Source organism: Phyllobates terribilis, unplaced genomic scaffold, assembly GCF_046119375.1.
Source record: "Phyllobates terribilis strain yellow unplaced genomic scaffold, ASM4611937v1 Scaffold_11__3_contigs__length_659146591, whole genome shotgun sequence".
Taxonomy (NCBI): domain Eukaryota; kingdom Metazoa; phylum Chordata; class Amphibia; order Anura; family Dendrobatidae; genus Phyllobates; species Phyllobates terribilis.
The window spans coordinates 283,233,945-283,254,265 of record NW_027362771.1 but is presented as its reverse complement, the minus strand read 5'-3'; the positions used below and the strand labels follow the sequence as shown (position 1 = coordinate 283,254,265).

General features: G+C 41.2%; 1 protein-coding gene across 3 annotated transcripts in view; it reads left to right on the top strand.

The window, feature by feature from the left end:
- LOC141166089 (uncharacterized) overlaps positions 1–16,989 on the top strand; it is a 33,249-nt gene extending 16,260 nt beyond the window's left edge. For all 3 annotated transcript variants that reach the window (XM_073652395.1, XM_073652397.1, XM_073652398.1), the window contains exons 6-8: positions 6,166–6,324; positions 7,255–7,372; positions 12,061–16,989. In XM_073652395.1, coding sequence (XP_073508496.1) covers positions 6,166–6,324; positions 7,255–7,372; positions 12,061–13,226 — 1,443 coding nt within the window. In that variant the 3' untranslated portion in view covers positions 13,227–16,989. The remainder of the gene's footprint in view (positions 1–6,165; positions 6,325–7,254; positions 7,373–12,060) is intronic.
- The last annotated feature ends 3,332 nt before the right edge of the window (positions 16,990–20,321 follow it).

Genomic DNA, 20,321 nt, shown 5'->3' with positions numbered 1-20,321 from the left:
TCTTCTTTCTTAAGGGCTTACTCTTCTACACCCAATACCTCTTCTCCTCATACCACCACTCGGTCCCATCACTGATTCTTGTATTAATTTACGATGTCCACTTTGAAACTTTGTTCTCTGAACATTAGAGGGTTTAATACCCCAGAAAAACGCTCACAGGTACTTTACCATATGCATAAGAAACGGGTTCATATATTACTTCTTCAGGAGACACATTTTAGGTCAGATCGGATACCATCACTTAACCATAAATATTTTTCACATTGGTTCCATAGCAGCAACCCAGATTCAAAATCTAAAGGGGTCAGTATTGCCCTACACAAGTCGCTACAGGCTCAAGTACTTGCCTCTAAACCTGATACGCAAGGAAGGTATTTGTTCCTAAAGATTAAAATTATCAGAGATGTATTTACCATCGCTAACTCTTATCTCCCTAACCAGGATCAGATTAGAACTTGTAAAGCATACTTACGTGACCTTACAGCATTCGCCGAGGGTGCGGTAATAGTCGGAGGAGACCTCAATTTTACGCTGGATCGGGTCCTGGACTCATCTACGGGTAGGTCGGCCGTCCCCCCTTCCCAGTTGGAGAGCCTGAGAGCTAAACTAACGGAATCTAGATTGGTCGATGTTTGGAGACTGACCCACCCCTCCACACGTGACTATACTTTTTACTCCATGGTACATGACTCATATAGCAGAATAGATTATTTTTTAATTAGTCACAGACTGCTCTCGTTTCACCCGTTGACACAAATTGACCCAATGATTTGGTCGGACCATGCCCCGGTTTTACTATCCTTGACATTGCCAGAACTCTCATCGAGCGAGTGGACTTGGTCCTTGCACCCGGGGCTTTTTAAAGATCCCACTTGCCAAGAGGCAATCAGGACAGCCATCTCAGATTTCTTCAATAATCATAAAGATGACCCCACAGCTTTGCCATTTCAGTGGGAGGCCCTAAGGGGAGTCATACGGGGAGTACTCATCCAACAAGGGGCACGATTGAAGAAGGATAGGGCTTCTGCCATTACTAATCTGCTGACGCATATTCAGGCTTTAGAGTTGGATCACAAAAGATCACAAAACCCACAGGTCATGATTGATCTGTTGAAAGCTAGAAATGAATTTGAGCTCATTGCTAGATACAGCAACAGTGAGACAGAGAGACCGCTTCCGTAGATATCTATATGAATACTCAGACAAGCCTGGTAGAGCTTTAGCACTATTTTTGCATCCTCGAATTCCTACTACATATATACCCATCATTAAATCGAAATCAGGTAAATTTCTTCATTCTCCCCTGGAGATTGCAGACTCATTTAGGGATTATTAAAATTCCCTTTACAACCTTAGGGGACCTTTGGCAGACATGGCCATGTCCGACTTCCAGCAAAGAGTGGATGATTATGTAAATAGCACTCCCGATTCCCACTCTGCCATCTGAGGAAGTGGTGGCCCTTGAGACCCCGTTCTCGGAACAGGAGGTACTGGACACGGTCAAGTCTTTGGCAAATGGCAAAAGCCCCGGCCCGGATGGATTCCCGGCTAATTTTTATAAATTATTTGCACCAAATTTAATATCATTTATGACAAAGCTCTTCAATTCCATCTCTGAGAATTGCCATTTTGCCCCTCAAACCTTAGCTGCCACGATTGTCGTTATTCCCAAACCTGGAAAGGACCCCTTGGTATGCGCAAATTATCGGCCTATCTCCCTAATTAACGTAGATGTAAAAGTATATGCCAAAGCAATTGCAAACAGATTAAGCTCACTACTTCCTAGCTCTATTCATGGAGATCAGGCTGGTTTTGTACACCGCAGAGAGGCTAGAGATAACACTATAAAAACATTGCTCCTTACCTCCCATATGCATAAACATAATATCCCAGCATGTCTATTATCTATTGACGCAGAAAAGGCCTTTGATCGCCTGGGGTAGAGCTTCCTGAGGTCTGCCTTGACACAACTTGGGTTGGGTCCGGACATGCTAGGTAGGATTATGGCATTATTTCAGGGCCCCACAGCCCGACTTAAAGTTAAATGTATTTTCTCATCCCCTTTTCATATAGCTAATGGCACAAGACAGGGATGCCCTCTTTCTCCCTTACTCTATATCATTGAAATGGAGCATCTGGCGGTAGCACTGAGGAACGCATCAGATATCAAAGGCGTCATTGTTGGTCAGAATCATTTTAAATTGTCCATCTATGCAGATGACCTTTTGATTTACATCACTAATCCGACCATTGCCTTCCCAGTGCTGATGAGAGAGTTCCAACGGTTTGGAGAAGTATCTAATTTTAAAGTTAACTATTCCAAGACAGAGGCCCTAAATATATCTCTCCCTGACGATTTAGTTCGGAGACTTCAAACTTCCTTCCCATTTAAATGGGAGGATAAAGCAATAAAGTACCTGGGAGTTTGGATCCCCAGAGATGGGGTAGATCTGTTTTCATTGAACTATGTCCCACTTCTACACAAAACGTTTTTGGATCTTAAAAAATACAGTAGACCTCAGCTTTCATGGTTCGGCCGTATCAACGTTATTAAAATGGATATTCTCCCTCGTTTCCTTTATCTTTTTCAAACTGCCCCAATAGCAATACCTGATTATATCTTTAATCGTTTACAATCTACTATCAATAGTTTTGTTTGGGGCGCTCGCAAACCCCGAATTAGGCTCTCGGTTTTGACTAGATCCAAGACACAGGGGGGCATAGGTCTCCCTAATTTCAAACGATACTATCAAGCTATTCTCTTGTCTATATTGGTTGATTGGAGATATAATGACTTGCACAAACAGTGGGTGACTATAGAAAAACTCCTCTACCCTGCCTCTCTATATTGGGCACCATGGTGTGGTGCCGTTTCTAGGCCCCCGATCTCAGACTTTCCACCACTTATGCAGATAGTGCTGAGATTTTGGGATAGAAATCGGGGGAAACTGAAACTTAGTAATACACCGTGCAGACTGAGCCCCCTCTTCGACAACATTGATTTCCCCCCAGCGGTAGATAGGACTACGTTTTTATGTTGGAGATCTGTTGACCGGGTGAGATTGGGACAGGTGGCGGACAGGCTCTTTGGGCTCTCTGATGTGGGGTAGTTGGGGGACATATGCCGTAGCAGGCCACGGTCTTGGCTTGAATTCACCCAGTTGAAGGACTTCCTCTCAGGTATTTCTTTTAACAGACCGACCCGATTTGAGTCCTTGATGCTGTCTACTGAGGGCCCTACTCACATAGTCTCTTTGCTTTATAATTTGATCCTGGAAACGGTATCTATTGACACCCCTAGCTTTATTACAGCATGGGAGAGAGACTTGCAGACTACCCTCTCTGAGGCTGACTGCCTGAAGATCTTTACCCTTACTCACAAGATCTCTGTCTCTTGCAGATCACAAGAGAAAAATTATAACATTTTAACACGCTGGTATAGGTGTCCTGTGCTTCTCCATAAATTCAACCCTGCAATCCCGAATATATGCTGGAGATGCGACAACGAGGAAAGGTCTATGCTTCATATATGGATGTCTTGTAGACTTCTGCGTCCATTTTGGGGTGCGGTTTTTAATGCCTTTCGCTTGATGATGGGTGTCCACTGTGAACCATCCCCTCAAATTGCCCTCCTTTCATTGATTCCTGGGTCTATAACAACCATAAAGAAAGGAATTCTGAGGTTCTGCTTAGTGGCGGCCAGAACAATTATCCCCCGATACTGGAGAGCGGTGAGGGTTCCATCTGCGGCTGAGTGGGTGTCCGAAATGGATAGTTTGGGCCGCATGGAGTCGATGATGGCTCAAGATAGCGACTCTGTGACCGTTCAGGGCCAAACATGGTTCCTTTGGGAGACATTCAAGGTGAGCTTAGAGTTTCGGGACTGGTTAAGTGAGTTCTCATAACCCCCATATAATGTACTGTAATTGGGACCGAGGATGGTTTAGCCCCTCCCCCCTTTTCCCCACTTCCAATCTTTTGTCTCTATTTCCTTTCCTATCTCTTTACCTGACTTTATTTCTTCTTCACTGTCCTTTTCCTACACCATTTAAGAATGTTTAGTTTAAAATTGACTAAGCTGTGTTTGGACAAGATGAGTCCAACCTGACATATTTTGGATCACAAGTTTGATTTGTTTCTTCATAAGGTTGTATTATACCTGAATGTGAATTCATATGTATTCATTCTTATGTATACTATTTTTCTTGATTATTTTTCCTGTTTGGTGTATCTTATCTTTGAAAAATGTTAATAAATATATTTACGGAAAAATGATGTCATCATCCCCAAACATCCTTTCAACTGATGGGATAAGAAAACTGTCCAAAATATCAATGTAAACTTGGGCATTTATTGAAGATGTAATGACAGCCATCTCCCCAGTGCCTTTACCTGACATGCAGCCCCATATCATCAATGACTGTGGAAATTTGCATGTTCTCTTCATGCAGTCATCTTTATAAATCTCATTGGAACGGCACCAAAACAAAAGTTCCAGCATCATCACCTTGCCCAATGCAGATTCGCGATTCATCACTGAATATGACTTTCATCCAGTCATCCACAGTCCACGATTGCTTTTCCTTAGCCCATTTTAACTTTGTTTTTTTTTGTTTAGGTGTTAATGATGGCTTCTGTTTAGATTTTCTGTATGTAAATCCCATTTCCTTTAGGTGGTTTCTTACAGTTAGGTCACAGATATTGACTTCAGTTTCCTGCCATTCGTTCCTCTTTTTTTTGTTTTGTGCATTTCCTATTTTGTAGACATATTGCTTTAAGTTTCAGGTCTTGACGCTTTAATGTTTTCCTTGGTCTACCAGTATGTTTGCCTTTAACAACCTTCCCAATTTGTTTGTATTTGGTCCAGATTTTAGACACAGCTGACTGTGAACAACCAACATCTTTTGAAACATTGCATGATGACTTACCTTCTTTTAAGAGTTTGATAATCCTCTCCTTTGTTTCAATTGATATCTCTCGTGTTGGAGCCATGTCAGTCCACTTGGTGCAACAGCTCTCCAAGGTGTGATCACTCCTTTTTAGATGCAGACTAACGAGCAGATCTAATTTGATGCAGATGTTAGTTTTGGAAATGAAAATTTACATGGCGATTCCATCATTTTTTCCTCAGAATTGAGTGATTCCATCATTTTTTCCCTCTGCTTGGTCTGAAAATAATTACCCTTACTGAGTACCGCATTTTTTATCTTGATTTCTTTTAGTGTTTCTTAAAGCCCTAAAGTTGCCATTTGAAATTACTTTAGTTTTGTGCCATGTCTGTGATCTGCTTTTTTTAAACAACTGAATGAACATCCTCCGAGCCCGGTGATTCCATAATTTTTGCCAGGGGTTGTATATCCTAATCCCTAGCGCTTACTGGTCAGATATACCAAGTGACCACTCTGTATAGTATAAGTGGCATGAAACGCGTGTCAAGGTATTTGGACACAGCATGGTGCTGTGAACAGGACATCTATTAGTAGACTAGTGCATCTGTATATAGGTAAGCATATTTCTAAGTGTTTGCGATATGTCTCCACCACAATGTATACTTTTGATAACTATGGAATGGATTAGAGGCTCACTCCTAACAGTTTACATATGAATTTCTGTCTCCTCAATTTCCATGATTCTGACTCCCTCATACATGGCTCATTTTTAAGTGATAAATTTACTGTAGCACAGATTAATCTCAGCTAAAAGTCTAGACCCTTAGATCAGGAATAGGACAGACATTTATAGGACATTTCATAACTTTCCCAAATTCTTATGAAAAAATATTCCCCACAAACTGCATTGAACTACTGTACCCAATTCATTATATATTTTAGGAGTTGGAGTCGGTCCATTTTATACCGACTCCAATTCCGACTCCACAGCCCTGTTATTGAGCTATCTTATTTTATGAATTGTTTTTTAATGTATTTCAATAAAGTATTTTTATTTTACTATACTGAGTGGTCACTTGGTATATCCAACCAGTAAACTCTAGGGATTAGGATATATATTGATATTTAAGTCTTATGTATTATAGAAGTCCTGAGTGGAAAACTTTAATAGCCCGTATTTCCTAGAGACAACTCCATTAAATGCTGCGTACCGTTATTTGACCTATATTTTCCTTTCATATCAGTGAGTTATTTATTAACATTTCTCTCTGTTTAGGATTATATTGTTGTAAAAAAAAAATATAATGATGCCACAACAGACAGCAGTACATCCACTGTGTCTGAAGAAGATCCCAACTTGGTGATATCTGAGAAAAACAAAGCCAAGAAGGTCTTAGCACTTGCTAATAAAATTATTACAATTCTAACTGATCGGGTACGTGTTTTGTGCTGCACAGAAATACAGAAATTCATCTGTGTACATTAAATTCTAAATAGGGTGAACCCACTAACAATATTTATTCCTTTTCCAGAGGATAGGTGATAAATGTATGGATGGTAGGGGTCCACCAACTAATCATGAGAATAGGGGTGCCATGTTCCTTGTGTGAATGGAGCGGTACTGCTCATGCCTGATCACTCCTCAGTTTAATGTCTACGGGAGTGGTGGTCAGATATGATTCATTAAGACTGGCATAGCGCATGTCGCACTACGCTAGTCTTTCTGGAGTACATTGTGCCGAATTCATTAAGAGGTGCACACCACTTAAGAATTTGGTGCGATTCCAGGTGGCGTTGGCCTCTGTGTGCCTTAACAGAAATGCTACTCCAGTTGGGTACTGGAGTAGTATTTCTGCCATACCAAACGCCGGCACTTTTAATAAATTGGATGGACGAGCATAGCCACATACTGTCCTACCCCAGCTCCCTAAAATGGGCGATTCTGATTCAAAATGAAATGAAAGCTTGAAAAATCGCAATTTTTGGGGGCGCAACTCCATGTTACGCAAAAATTTTGCTTCTTTTCAACACTTTTACACCACTTTTTTGGCATAAAAGCTTTGATGAATCGGCCCCTATGTGTATAGAATAGTTACTGAATATAGAGCAAATCACATATAGTCCTTATTTTCAGTGCTTCATATGAAGCAGTATACTCCATAGAGGTAGAGAGACCCCAGATGTTAATCTGTATTTTATGTCTATTAGGAATCTGTTTGGTGATGACAATTTAGATTTTATGCCAGTGATTTTGAGCAGCTTCCAATAGTAGCCAGTTCTGTAATGCCCATTTCTAAATTGGGCACTGTTTACTTTAGGGTTTTTCTCAGTCCCGCTTGACTGACTTTATTATTATTTTTTTTAGATGCCTATAAAACATGAGGATATTGAAGTATATTCTACGATGGAAGAATATTTGAAAGGGTATAGAGAATTTTTTAAAGATGGGTTAATGCACAACGATCAAAGCCAAAAGGCACCTGGTAAGAAGAACATTTGTTACAGCTGTCTTAAGAGAATTTAGTTAAAGAGCTTGTAAAAAGCCTCCTGCTTTGGCTCGCAGAAAGGGAAACAGAGCGACATCCATATACTGCAATATGCCATGTGGAAAGGGCTTGTTAAGATAAAAAACCCTTTAAGCAAACACCCTGAATTTTCAGTACCACTTTAAACTAGACTAATTACATTAAAAGATGCGGATTCCTAGATTGTCATTTCCCCATTGTGCGCCTACAAACATTATACAGAGCACAGTACATTTATAGGTGTCTAGAGAGAAAACATAAAAATGACAGATTTGGATTCAGTCTTTTAACCCTCTTAGTAAATACTGTTATTTAGGGGGTTCTAAACCTTCAGATCCTTTAGGATCTGATAGCATGCATTCTACAGTATTATCATTGTGGCCTTTAAGGATTAGATCATCTAGAGAAGAAAGAGCTGTCCATTTGATAAGTATACCTTTCATTTTTGGCCTGTCATTTCTACTAGATTTTTATGGTACGTTCAGTTGTGCAAATTTTCTTTTGCTGATTTTGTTGGGATTCTGCTTCAGATCCGCATATAAATCTGCTACAAATCCCTTTAGACTATTTCAAATGGTCCAATCCACTGTGAAAATCTGCAGATAAATTAACATGTTGCAGATTTAAAATTGACACCATATTTACTTTTTCGCTGCAGATTTTTTTTCTGCATTGTGTGAGTGAGATCTGGTAAAATCTTATCAACCTCGTTGCTGTTGTAATGCACTGCAAATCCATATAGAAAATCTTCTGTGTGTCAACATGCCCTTAAAGAGGTACTCTCAAGTTATTAAATTGCGTTAGTTAGACAGCATGAAAATGTAAAAAAATGTAGAAATGCTGGCACTGCTATCACACCTGTACTATAATTGAAATCGGAAGCAAAGTATGGCTGACAATTATACCAGACAACCAGATCTTACGGTGTGCAGCCCATAGAAGAGCATTGTTAAAACTTATAATAGGAGAATGAAAAAGAGCGGCACTCGCCACTGGTATGTAAATTATCAGAAACTTTATTAAGGTCGTAAGATGAGGAGGCATGAAGGAATGAATGAGTGACAGCTGTTTCACATAAATTACGCTTCTTCCACCTCTCGGAAGAAGCATGAAAATAAGCAAGTTTGCAATATATTTGTTTGTTTTTTTTATCTGCTGTCATTTTCCAGCAATGAGAGCTTTTATCTTACATAGTGTACAGCTGGTTTCCATTGAGCTCAGCCACTCGTGCCTGCCCAGACTGCAGAAGATAAACCTTCTCCTGGAATGTAACTCCTATCATCCCAGTCAGCTCTGTCCAGCCCATTGATTTCATACAGCAGTTATCTGCTTACCTCCCTCCCCTTATTTTCCAGCTCATTACAAGCTGCTGTTATACAACTTACAAAATCACCAGACCCCACCATCGGCTGATCCCAAAGCAGTTCTCCTAATCACAGCTCTCACTTTCCTGAGCTATGTGCTTGTTCAAATGCACTGTTATCTCTACTTGTAAATATAGTGATAGTGTACACTTCAGAACAAACGATTGATAGCCGAATGTGTTACATCTGAACTTGCTGAGCTTTATAGTTCTACTAATTCTACAGTTCTGATATTCACCAGAGCTGTCATTCATGTAGAAGTGGCAGCCCTGCAAGAAATCAGGAAGCAAAAGAGCTCTGAGCTGGTCAAGAGACAACTCAAGAATAACCCTGTAAGGTTTGACTGCGTAATCATCAGGCCTTTGGATTTAAACTAATGCATTTTTTTTATATAATATAGTAAAATTTCACAATTATTGCTTGTTAGGGTCTTTCCACACTGCAATGGCTCTGACGTATGTCTTGTACAGCTATACAGTGACTTGTGTAAACATTTTTATAATATATATATATATATATATATATATATATATACATACATACAGTAAAGACCAAAAGTTTGGACACACCTTCTCATTTAAAGATTTTTCTGTATTTTCACGACTTTGAAAATTGTACATTCACACTGAAGGCATCAAAACTATGAATTAACACATGTGGAATTATATACTTAACAAAAAAGTGTGAAACAACTGAAAATATGTCTTATATTCTAGGTTCTTCAAAGTAGCCACCTTTGCTTTGATGACTGCTTTCCACACTCTTGGCATTCTCTTGATGAGCTTCAAGAGGTATTCACCGGAAATGGTCTTCCAACAATCTTGAAGGAGTTCCCAGAGATGCTTAGCACTTGTTGGCCCTTTTGCCTTCACTCTGCGGTCCAGCTCACCCCAAACCATGGGCTCAGGTCTGGTGACTGTGGAGGCCAGGTCATCTGGCATAGCAATCCATTACTTTCCCTCTTGGTCAAATAGCCCTTACACAGCCTGGAGGTGTGTTTAGGGTCATTGTCCTGTTGAAAAATAAATGATGGTCCAACTAAACGCAAACCGGATGGAATAGCATGCTGCTGCAAGATGCTGTGGTAGCCATGCTGGTTCAGTATGCCTTCAATTTTGAATAAATCCCCAACAGTGTCACCAGCAAAGCACCCCCACACCATCACACCTCCTCCTCCAAGCTTAACGGTGGGAACCAGGCATGTAGAGTCCATCCGTTCACCTTTTCTGCGTCGCACAAAGACACGGTGGTTTGAACCCAAGATCTCAAATTTGGACTCATCAGACCAAAGCACAGATTTCCACTGGTCTGATGTCCATTCCTTGTGTTCTTTAGCCCAAACAAGTCTCTTCCGCTTGTTGCCTGTCCTTAGCAGTGGTTTCCTAGCAGCTATTTTACCATGAAGGCCTGCTGCACAAAGTCTCCTCTTGAGGCTGGGTGCCCACGTAGCGTTTTTCAAGCGTTTATGCTGCGGAATTTCCGCAGTGTAAACGCTTGTTAAACGCTAGGTAATCCGCACCCCATGGTCCCCAAGGGGATTCCGCATGTTCTATGCACATGCTGCGGATTTTTCCGCAGCGTTTATGCTGCGTACAAAAATCCGCAGCATGTCATTTTAATTTTGCGGTAGCGCAGCGGAACTCCCGCCATTGACTTGCATTGAAACGCATAGAAACCGCGACTGTACATTTCTACAAGCGACTTCTATGCGTTTCTATGTGCGGATGGTACCCAGTTCTGGAGGAGAGGAGACTCTCCTCCAGACCTGGGTACCATTGTACCTGTAAAAAAAGAATAAAATAACAAATAAAGTTATATTCACCTGTCCGGCGGCTTCTCTCTGAATGCCGGCATCGCTTGAGGACCTGCGGTGACGTCACAGTCATGTGACCGCAGGCCCTTCACCACTCTGTCTCGCGATATGCCGGCAGCCGGGAACCAGACGGGAACGAGCGCTGCTGCACACACCGGGGCCTCGGGGGTGAGTATAGCTTTATTTGTGTTAATTTTTACGGTTCACACTGTATAAATCCATGCTGTTTGCATGGATTTATACAGTGTGACCTAGTTGTCAAGCACTTTCCAAGTGATGCTATCGCCTGGAAAGCGCTTGTCAATCTGCATGTGAATCCGCATGTATTCTGCAGGAAAAACGCATGCACAATCTGCATGCGTTTTTTCTGCCAGGGAGATGCAGAAATGCTGCAGAAATTTTCTGCTTCATTTCTGCATCGTGGGCACATAGCCTAACAGTTGGTGAAGAGATGTGTCTGCTGCTAGAACTCTGTGTGGCACTGACCTGGTCTCTAATCTGAGCTGCTGTTAACCTGCGATTTCTGAAGCTGGTGACTCGGATAAACTTATCCTCAGAAGCAGAGGTGACTCTTGGTCTTCCTTTCCTGGGGCGGTCCTCATATGAGCCAGTTTCTTTGTAGCGCTTGATGGTTTTTACAACTGCACTTGGGGACACTTTCAAAGTTTTCCCATTTTTTCGCACTGACTGACCTTCATTTCTTAAAGTAATGATGGCCACTCGTTTTTCTTTACTTAGCTGCTTTTTTCTTGCCATAATACAAATTCTAACAGTCTATTCAGTAGGACTATCAGCTGTGTATCAACCTGACTTCTGCACAAAACAGCTGATGGTCCCAACCCCATTTATAAGGTAAGAAATCCCACTTATTAAACCTGACAGGGCACACCTGTGAAGTGAAAACCATTTCCGGTGACTACCTCTTGAAGCTCATCAAGAGAATGCCAAGAGTATGCAAAGCAGTCATCAAAGCAAAAGGTGGCTACTTTGAAGAACCTAGAATATAAGACATATTTTCAGTTGTTTCACACTTTTTTGTTAAGTATATAATTCCACATGTGTTAATTCATAGTTTTGATGCCTTCAGTGTGAATGTACAATTTTCATAGTTATGAAAATACAGAAAAATCTTTAAATGAGGTGTGTCCAAACTTTTGGTCTGTACTGTATATATATTATATATATATGTATGTATGTTAATATCTTTATGTATAGATGTCTAGTATATCCAACAGCATAGATTCCTGTATGGAATACTAGAGCAGGCTGCGCTATTCCAAACAGAAGAAAAAATGGTAATGCTGTTTTAATGAATCAAAGGACACTCTCTTGTCCTTTTGTGATGTGGGCTGTAGATCTTATCTGACATTTCATATGGCAAACCTAACTACACAGCAAATGTATTGTGAATGTTTTGTTACCCCAAATGGATTTTTATTACTAACTGTTCCTTTTATTATTTCATACAGGTAAGGTGAACATCAAAACTAGTCCTGATGAATATAACATGGGGTCTATAGGCGTAGACTCTCTGAAAGAAGAAAGCTCATCTTTCAGACCTGATATTATTTCAAATTTGCCTGCACAAGCTAAAGTAAGCAAAAGGAAGAGTAAGCCTGTGAGACTCTTATACAACGAATTTCCCCCTCGGAAAGAGAAAAATGTTCCTTTTTACACCATGAAAAAACAGGAGATTTTGTATGAACCACCTCTTACTAATGACAACAATCAAAGTGAGTCTAAAGTGCAGAAAAATGATTATGTAAATTTATCAAATAATGGCTCATTTGATAACTCATACAAAAGTGTAAACGGTTTGTCAGATCCTTCAGCTAATGAGCATAAACAGGCGAGCGACTTAATAAACCCTGTGGTAAAAGAGGAGGACTTCTCTGAAGATAGTGAAATTGGGCCCTCGGAGTTCTGCATAAATCCTACACAAGGGAAGCCGTACGTATGTTTACTTTGTGGCAAAAACTTTACAAAAAAGTCACATCTTGTAACGCATCGTCGAGTTCACACTGGAGAAAAACCATATGCCTGTCATGATTGTGGAAAACGCTTTACCAGCAACTCAACACTTGTTGACCATCAAAGAATTCACAGAGGAGAGAAGCCTTTTGTATGCACAGATTGTGGAAAAAGTTTCACAAAGAACTCCAACCTCATTGACCATCAGAGAACTCACACAGGAGAGAAACCGTTTACCTGCACAACGTGTGGGAAAAGCTTTGCCAGAAGTTCCAACCTAGTGGAGCACCAGAAAATACATACTGGGGAGAAGTCGTTTGTATGTTCGGAGTGTGGGAAAGGTTTCTCCCGGAGTTCAAGTCTTGCTGAACACCAGAAGATTCATACAGGAGGAGAGTCCTACATATGTTCAGAATGTGGACAGTGTTTTACAAAGAACTCCAGTCTTGTCCGACACCAGAGCATTCACACGGGGGAGAAGCCATTTATATGTTCTGAGTGTGGGAAAAGCTTCTCAAACAGTTCTAATCTCGTAAGACATCAGATAACGCATACAGGTGAGAAACCATTCACTTGTCCAATTTGTGGCCGAAATTTCAACCAGAACTCCAATCTCATTTCTCATCAGAAGACTCATAGAGAAAAGGCAACAGAAGTACAATGAGTCAGTGTATACATCTACACAGTGTTATTAATGTTTTTTATTTCCATAAAACAAGTGTGTATTTTATTTATGATGTATTGGTGTAAGCAGAGCTTTACATAAACTGTGTAATATCTTAAGATAAGATTGGAGCCTCTTCCCTTTCCCAGGTTACATAGCGGAAATAAAATGTAAATTGCTCACATTTGAGCATGTATCACAAGTACTGAAGCCAGTCACGTCAGCTTGTGTATAATCACGTTACTAGTGATCCTATTAGATGTGTGTTTGTCTTGACTTTGCTTTTAATAGCAATGTGCCAAATGGCTCCTATTATTTCTATTTATTTTGGCAGGCTGGCCTAAAGTAGGGAAAAATCTACTACCACTGTTTGGGGTGGTGAGTGTAGAAACACTGCTGGCATGCCACTAAAGTACCCGCTGATTGTTTTGGCATTCGAATATTAAAATAATATTTGCTTTTGGATGAGTTTAGAAATATGTAGGTCAACTCCAGTTTTATTACAATGTAGACACTACAGAAATGTATGAATTCTGTATCCGCTATTACATTTTAATGGATATTTGTTATTTTTTTATTGATTTATATCCTTGTGAAAGTAATATCCGTGAGAACAGTAAAGGGGTTTGTCCCCCTTTTGGGGACTTCTTTTTTTTTTGTTACATAAATGCATGTATTTGGGACAATTTCTGGCTCCAGAATGAGTTAACTTAGAATCTGCCAATCAGCTGGTTCTGATCAATTGGACATTTTGTAGATCTTTTGTCTTTCTTTTAATGGGTTCCTCTTGGCTGATTTGTGACTACAGACCACATTAATTCTGAATGTGCAGGGAAACAAAAGTTAAATGACTTTTAGGCCACGGTCCCACTATCAGTATTTGGTCAGTGTTTTTTTCTCAGGAGTGGGAGCCAAAACCAGGAGTGGGTGATAAATGCAGAATTGGTGACTTGTTTCTATTATACCTTTTCTCTGATTGTTCCTCTCCTGGTTTTGGCTCCCACTCCTGAGAAAAAATACTGACCAAATACTGATAATGTAGTCTTGGCCTTAGCCCCAAATACATGCATTTAAGTTATATAATTGTCCCCTAGGTGGACAGCCCCCTTAATAAAAAATTCAGGAACTAGCCACTAATATCCAAGAGCCAACAGGATTGGGCAGCACTCATATTGTATAGACTAATCTTCATTTTTATTTCCTTCCCTGCACATTGAACTTTGTGATCTGTGTTCATAAATCAGCAGAGAGGCGCTCAGAAATAGACAAATAAGAGTTGTGAAGTGTCCCCCCATTGGTTCACTAGGATGAGCTCATTGACGGATGTTCAGGTATCTCATTCTGCAGTCAGATATATAGTGTCAGATTGCATACTGACAGCACACGGAAGTGAGAAATAAATCGTTCCACTTTTCTGGATGCAGCTCTGAATGATTTTTTTTATACTGTCGTGTGACTCTATCTGGAAGCTTGGACACATGAAATTTTTAATGTAATCCTATTACAAAAACTATTTTTAGCCCAAAATACACAAAGGGGTTTTCCCACGAACGAAAGTTAATTTTAAAAATTGTCTGTGTCTGACCGTGTACAGAACATACCACAGCTCCTGGGCAGGGGAGAAAGACAATCCAGACATTACAGCAGGGGATCGCAGAGGATTCCGACACAGTGCCCTGTGACGTGCAGTTCCCGGCCTGATCCCGCACCTTTGAAATTTATCCTGTACTGAAGTCGCTCTTCTTCCTGCCGTCTGTGTAGCCTTGTGGAGCAGGAAACTTGTGCGCAGGCGCCGGGAAGGCAGAGGGACTCAGGCTAAACTGCGCAGGTGCGGGATCCGGCCGGGAACTGCATGTCACAGGGCCCAGTGACGTGCAGGGGAGGTGGGGGGGATATGGAAATGAAGCTAATGGGCAGGGATTTCTTTGCGTCCCCCCGGACGGGAAGGTTGCTAAAACTAATTTAATAAAAAGCTATTACAAAGCAAGTAGACTTCTAATATGGGCCATACCGGTAAGTATAGATTCACATTTCTATCACCTGTATGCCCATATTAGAGGTCTGATAGGTTCCAGGGGATGACAGATTCCCTTTAAGTAGCCGTTGCTCCTTCATTACACCAGTTATGAGGGCAATAGTATTTTCCTCTGTGCTACAGTGGGTTTGGCAGCAGTTTCTGCATTTCAATCCACCAATATCAAGATCTCTGCTTGGACCTGGCATACTAAGCTGCCTTTACTGCAGTTGTATGCAGTGTAAGTAATTCTCCCACTTCTGCATACATCAGTAATACAGCCTCCTATCCTAACCTATGCTATGTCAATGTACGTAACAAATATCGGCTTAGAGGTTCTAGAAGAGAAACAACTCTATCAAACAATAAGGGCCCAATTCATGAAGACCGGTGTTGTACACGCCAGTCTTAAAGGAATGTTTAGGAGTAAGAGGCACCGAATTCATGTGGCATGAGGGTCTGGAATAACAATTCTGGCCGAACACACGCTGCCACTATTGATGAATTAGACGCGCGGGTGTTGACATGTCCCCTCTCCCCCCACCCTTCCCCCTACTACCCAGCTCTGCCCGAAACTGGGTTGGAAAGGACAAAAAGTTGTACATTGTTTGCCCAACTCTGTGTTACTTAAAAATGTGGTGACTCTTCAAAATTAGCATAAGGGCTGTATTTACATAGAGAGGACAAAGAAGCAGAAACATTGCTAAAAACATTTCAGCATTGGCATTTCTATGATTATGTTCACTCTTCCATATGGAAAATCGCATCTGAGTACTATGATCAGTGTTTTTTCTTGTTAAAGTAAATTGTACATAACAAGGGCTCGTGCAATCCATCGTATTTTCAGTCTGTTATCTGTTAAAAAAATAGAATACCGGGACCAATGTTATTCAATGGGACAAATTTTTTTCGCTGGCTGAATCTACATGTGAAAAAAAAAATGTCAGCATGCACCATTTTCCTCCGAAAGTCGGATGATGCTCGCCCATTCAAGTCTATGGGTGTGAGGAAAAAAGCTGGAAACCATGCGGAGCCACAATGTAGCATCCGATTTTTCCGAGTACATTGCAATTCTGTAACATTGGAAATTGTTAATGATTAATAGCTGCTGAGTAAAAACATGGATTGCATACTGACAGCACACGGATGACTAGTGAGAAATAAATCGTCCCACTTTTCTGGATCAGCTCTGAACGATGTTTTTATACTGTCGTGTGACTCTATCTGAAAGCTTGGACACATGAAAGCCACAAAATTGTCAACCGTGGGTGATGTTACTGATTGAAGCCCCCCATTAGTAGCTGGATCGTACATTTCAAAGGTTTTTTCTTCTGGTGCAGCAAAGAAGGGGCCAGCACTGAATTAATAAAGAAGCTTAAGCCTAAAATCAGTATGGTGGTAACTTTACATTTGTGCTTATAGAAAACTGGAGATGAAGCAATGCAGCATTCCCATTACATGTTCCAGACACAAGCAGCTCCACACAGTGATCACTATAGGTCTACATGGCACATGCACAATGGTCCGCGCGGACCCCTATATATCTGCATACTCCCCTCCTGCTGCACTGTGATGTTCCTCTAATCTGTCATTTGTGTTATTAGAAAATAAGCATTCTGGATGAGAAGATGATTAAATACATTATTCAAACATAAACACATTTAACCCTACTCAGACTGCATTCTTCTTGTTTGTAAAGTTACCATTATTGATTGTTTATGGAAGCAGAATAAAACATTTGCCTCTATACATATTTGCAACAGGTTTGTTTTTTTTTTTGTTTTTTTTAGTTCTGCATTGAAAATGGGACAATTCCCCCTATTTATTCCCCAACTGTATGTACTAGTCTGAAAGAGGCCACAAGAGTGTGCGGCTAGCTTTCGGCTGAATGATATTTAGATACAACTTATATTGCATTCAGATGGCCATAAGGCAGGCACATTTTACCGTTTATACTATAAAAGCAATTGCCAGCAGAATGCAATTCTAAAGCACAAGTCTGTGGGGGCTTGTGCTTTCACCCCTTCTTCCCAGATGCTGTCCATCAAAGCTCAGCAACTGATCTAGCAGTTTCAGTTGCTACTGAACTAGTATTGGCAGTATCTGGGAGGGAGAAGTGAAAGCGCCACCCTCTAGAGAAGACTGAAGAAATGCCCAATTGGACTGCAAGCAGAGATTTCGCATGTTGCGCCCCAAAAGCAATAATTGTGAATATCTCTGCAATGGAGCAATGCAAAACGGAGCGTCAGAATTTGGTAACTCTGATTTTTCCAAGATGTTTTACAAAATTTTTTGAGCACATGACAGGTCCTCTTTAAAAAACAAAAGCATTATTTTTACATTTATTACCAAACGAAACACTAAATTTTTGACATCCACCTACAATTCTGAGTTGCTTTATTTTTAATTGTTAAAAATAAGTGCAGATTCCATCAAAGAATTAGAGCATGTATGTGTGGTGTCTTTACAGCTCTGTTGCCACTTAGCTTTAGGGGAAACAGAGGATTAAACAGTTACAGGGGTGACATATTTATTGTCAAGTCCTCAGAAATTGTCACATGTGTTCTCTCATTAGGCTAACCCTCCAATCATGACCTGTTGGAAGTACTTTGTCTGGAGTTGAGAAATGCTGTTCTCCACTGGCAGTCCTTATCCACATTAAAATATTCAGAAGATCATATTTTGCCCTAAATGATGGTTATTTTGTACTGTCAGGCTTCTTCAAGTTCCAGTCGAGATTTAGAGAAATCTCATGCCCAAAGTCTTTTTCTCCTTCCCCCATGATGGCACCATGGAGAGAGGGGATCCGCCCTTCAAGGACAGGAAACCTACAGATAAAAAGGGCGGTACCTCTCTCCCGCGTTAGTTTGTTTCCTTTCCTTGATAGGGAACCTGCAGTACGATGTACCTACGGAAGAAAAAGGGCATACTTTTGTGCCAGAAGATGTATCATCGTTGGAGACAGACCCACCAGTCTGACTCAGGCAGCGGGGGTTCCCTGCCTCAGCTGGTGCGGTGACCTGAGGCGCCACCGCTGGGGTCAGTGGGCCTGTAGTGTGTGCGGGAGAGAGGCAGCGGAAGACGGATCAGGCAGGCTGCCTCTCCCGAGTCTTCGCAGCCGCAACAAGAGCCAGGTGTGCTGAAAGCACAGGAACTTCCGGGTTCCATGCACACAGGCGGATGTGGCACGCCCCCAGTGATGCGCACTCCCAGGATGCGGCGCACTCCTATGACAGGCGCGCTCCCTTCTGACATTGCGTCTCAAAGCCTGACTGGGAACCCAGTCAGCGCAGGGGCATTTCCGGGACGCTGAAACTGCGTCCCTAGGGAGGAAATCGCGCGGGCACCATATTGACGGCAAATAAATGTTAAAAAAAAAAAAAAAGTAAGAAAAATGGTGAGGAAGTGGAAGGGGCCAAGCATATACAGTACAGACCAAAAGTTTGGGCACACCTCATTTAAAGATTTTTCTGCATTTTCATGACTATGAAAATTGTACATTCACACTGAAGGCATCAAAACTATGAATTAACACATGTGGAATTATATACTTAACAAAAAAGTGTGAAACAACTGAAAACATGTCTTATATTCTAGGTTCTTCAAAGTAGCCACCTTTTGCTTTGATGACTGCTTTGCACACTCTTGGCATTCTTACATACATATTACATAGTTACATAGTTTATAAGGCCGAAAAAAGACAAGCGTCCATCCAGTTCAGCCTATTTCTTGTGCACTGCAGCTATTCCGCTATTCCTATACCATGCGGTATAGGCCAATTTACATCATTGAGGAAAAATTCACTTCCCGACACCAATCTGGCAGTCAGATTAAATCCCTGGATTAATTAACTAAGCATAAGATGTAATTTTATTGTTCTCAAGAAAGACGTCCAGGCCTCTCTTGAACTCATTAAGTGAGTTGGACATCACCACTTCCTCTCCCAGAGAGTTCCAGAGTCTCACGGCTCTGACCGTAAAGAATCCCCTTCTATGCTGGTGCAGGAACCTCCTTTCCTCCAGACGCATAGTGTGCCCCCTCGTCTTTGTCACCATCCTTGGTATAAACAGGTCATGGGAGAGATCTCTGTACTGCCCACTGATGTATTTATACATGTTTATGAGGTCTCCCCTAAGCCTTCTCTTTTCCAATGTAAATAGGCCTAATTTTGACAACCTCTCTGGGTATTCTAGTCCCTCCATTCCCTTTATTACCTTAGTCGCCCTCCTTTGTACCCTCTCTAGCTCCAATATGTCTTTCCTGAGCACCGGAGCCCAGAACTGTGCACAATATTCTAAGTGCGGCTTTACCAGCGCTTTATACAGAGGAAGAACAATGTTCTCATCATATGCCCCTATTCCTCTTCTGATGCATGCCATGACTCTATTTGCCTTCGCAGCTGCTGCCTGACACTGGGCACTCCAATTTAATTTGCTATTAACCAAGACGCCCAGGTCCTTCTCCATGTCAGATTTCCCCAACGGTTTCCCATTTAATATGTATGGGTGACTGCTGTTTTTCTTTCCCATGTGCATGACCTTACATTTATCGGCATTGAACCCCATTTGCCATTTTTTGGCCCAACTCCCCAATTTATCTAAATCCTCCTGTAGCTGTGCCCTATCCTCATCTGTATTAACTACTTTACAAAGTTTAGTATCATCTGCAAATATTGCTATTTTACTATGCAACCCTTCCACTAGATCATTAATAAATATATTAAATAATATAGGGCCCAAGACAGACCTTTGAGGTACCCCGCTAGTAACCCTGACACACCCTGAGCTTACTCCATTGATAACCACCCTCTGCTTTCTATCACTCAGCCAGCTATTTACCCACTTGCACACATTATCCCCCAGACCAAGCATTCTCATTTTATATACCAACCTTTTGTGTGGCACAGTATCAAACGCTTTGGAGAAGTCAAGGTACACAACATCCACTGACTCTCCCCGATCCAGCTGTGAGCTCACCTCCTCGTAGAAGGCGATCAGGTTTGTTTGGCAGGAGCGATCCCTCATGAATCCATGTTGATATTGAGTTAGACAGTTATTATCATTAAGATATTCTACAATAGC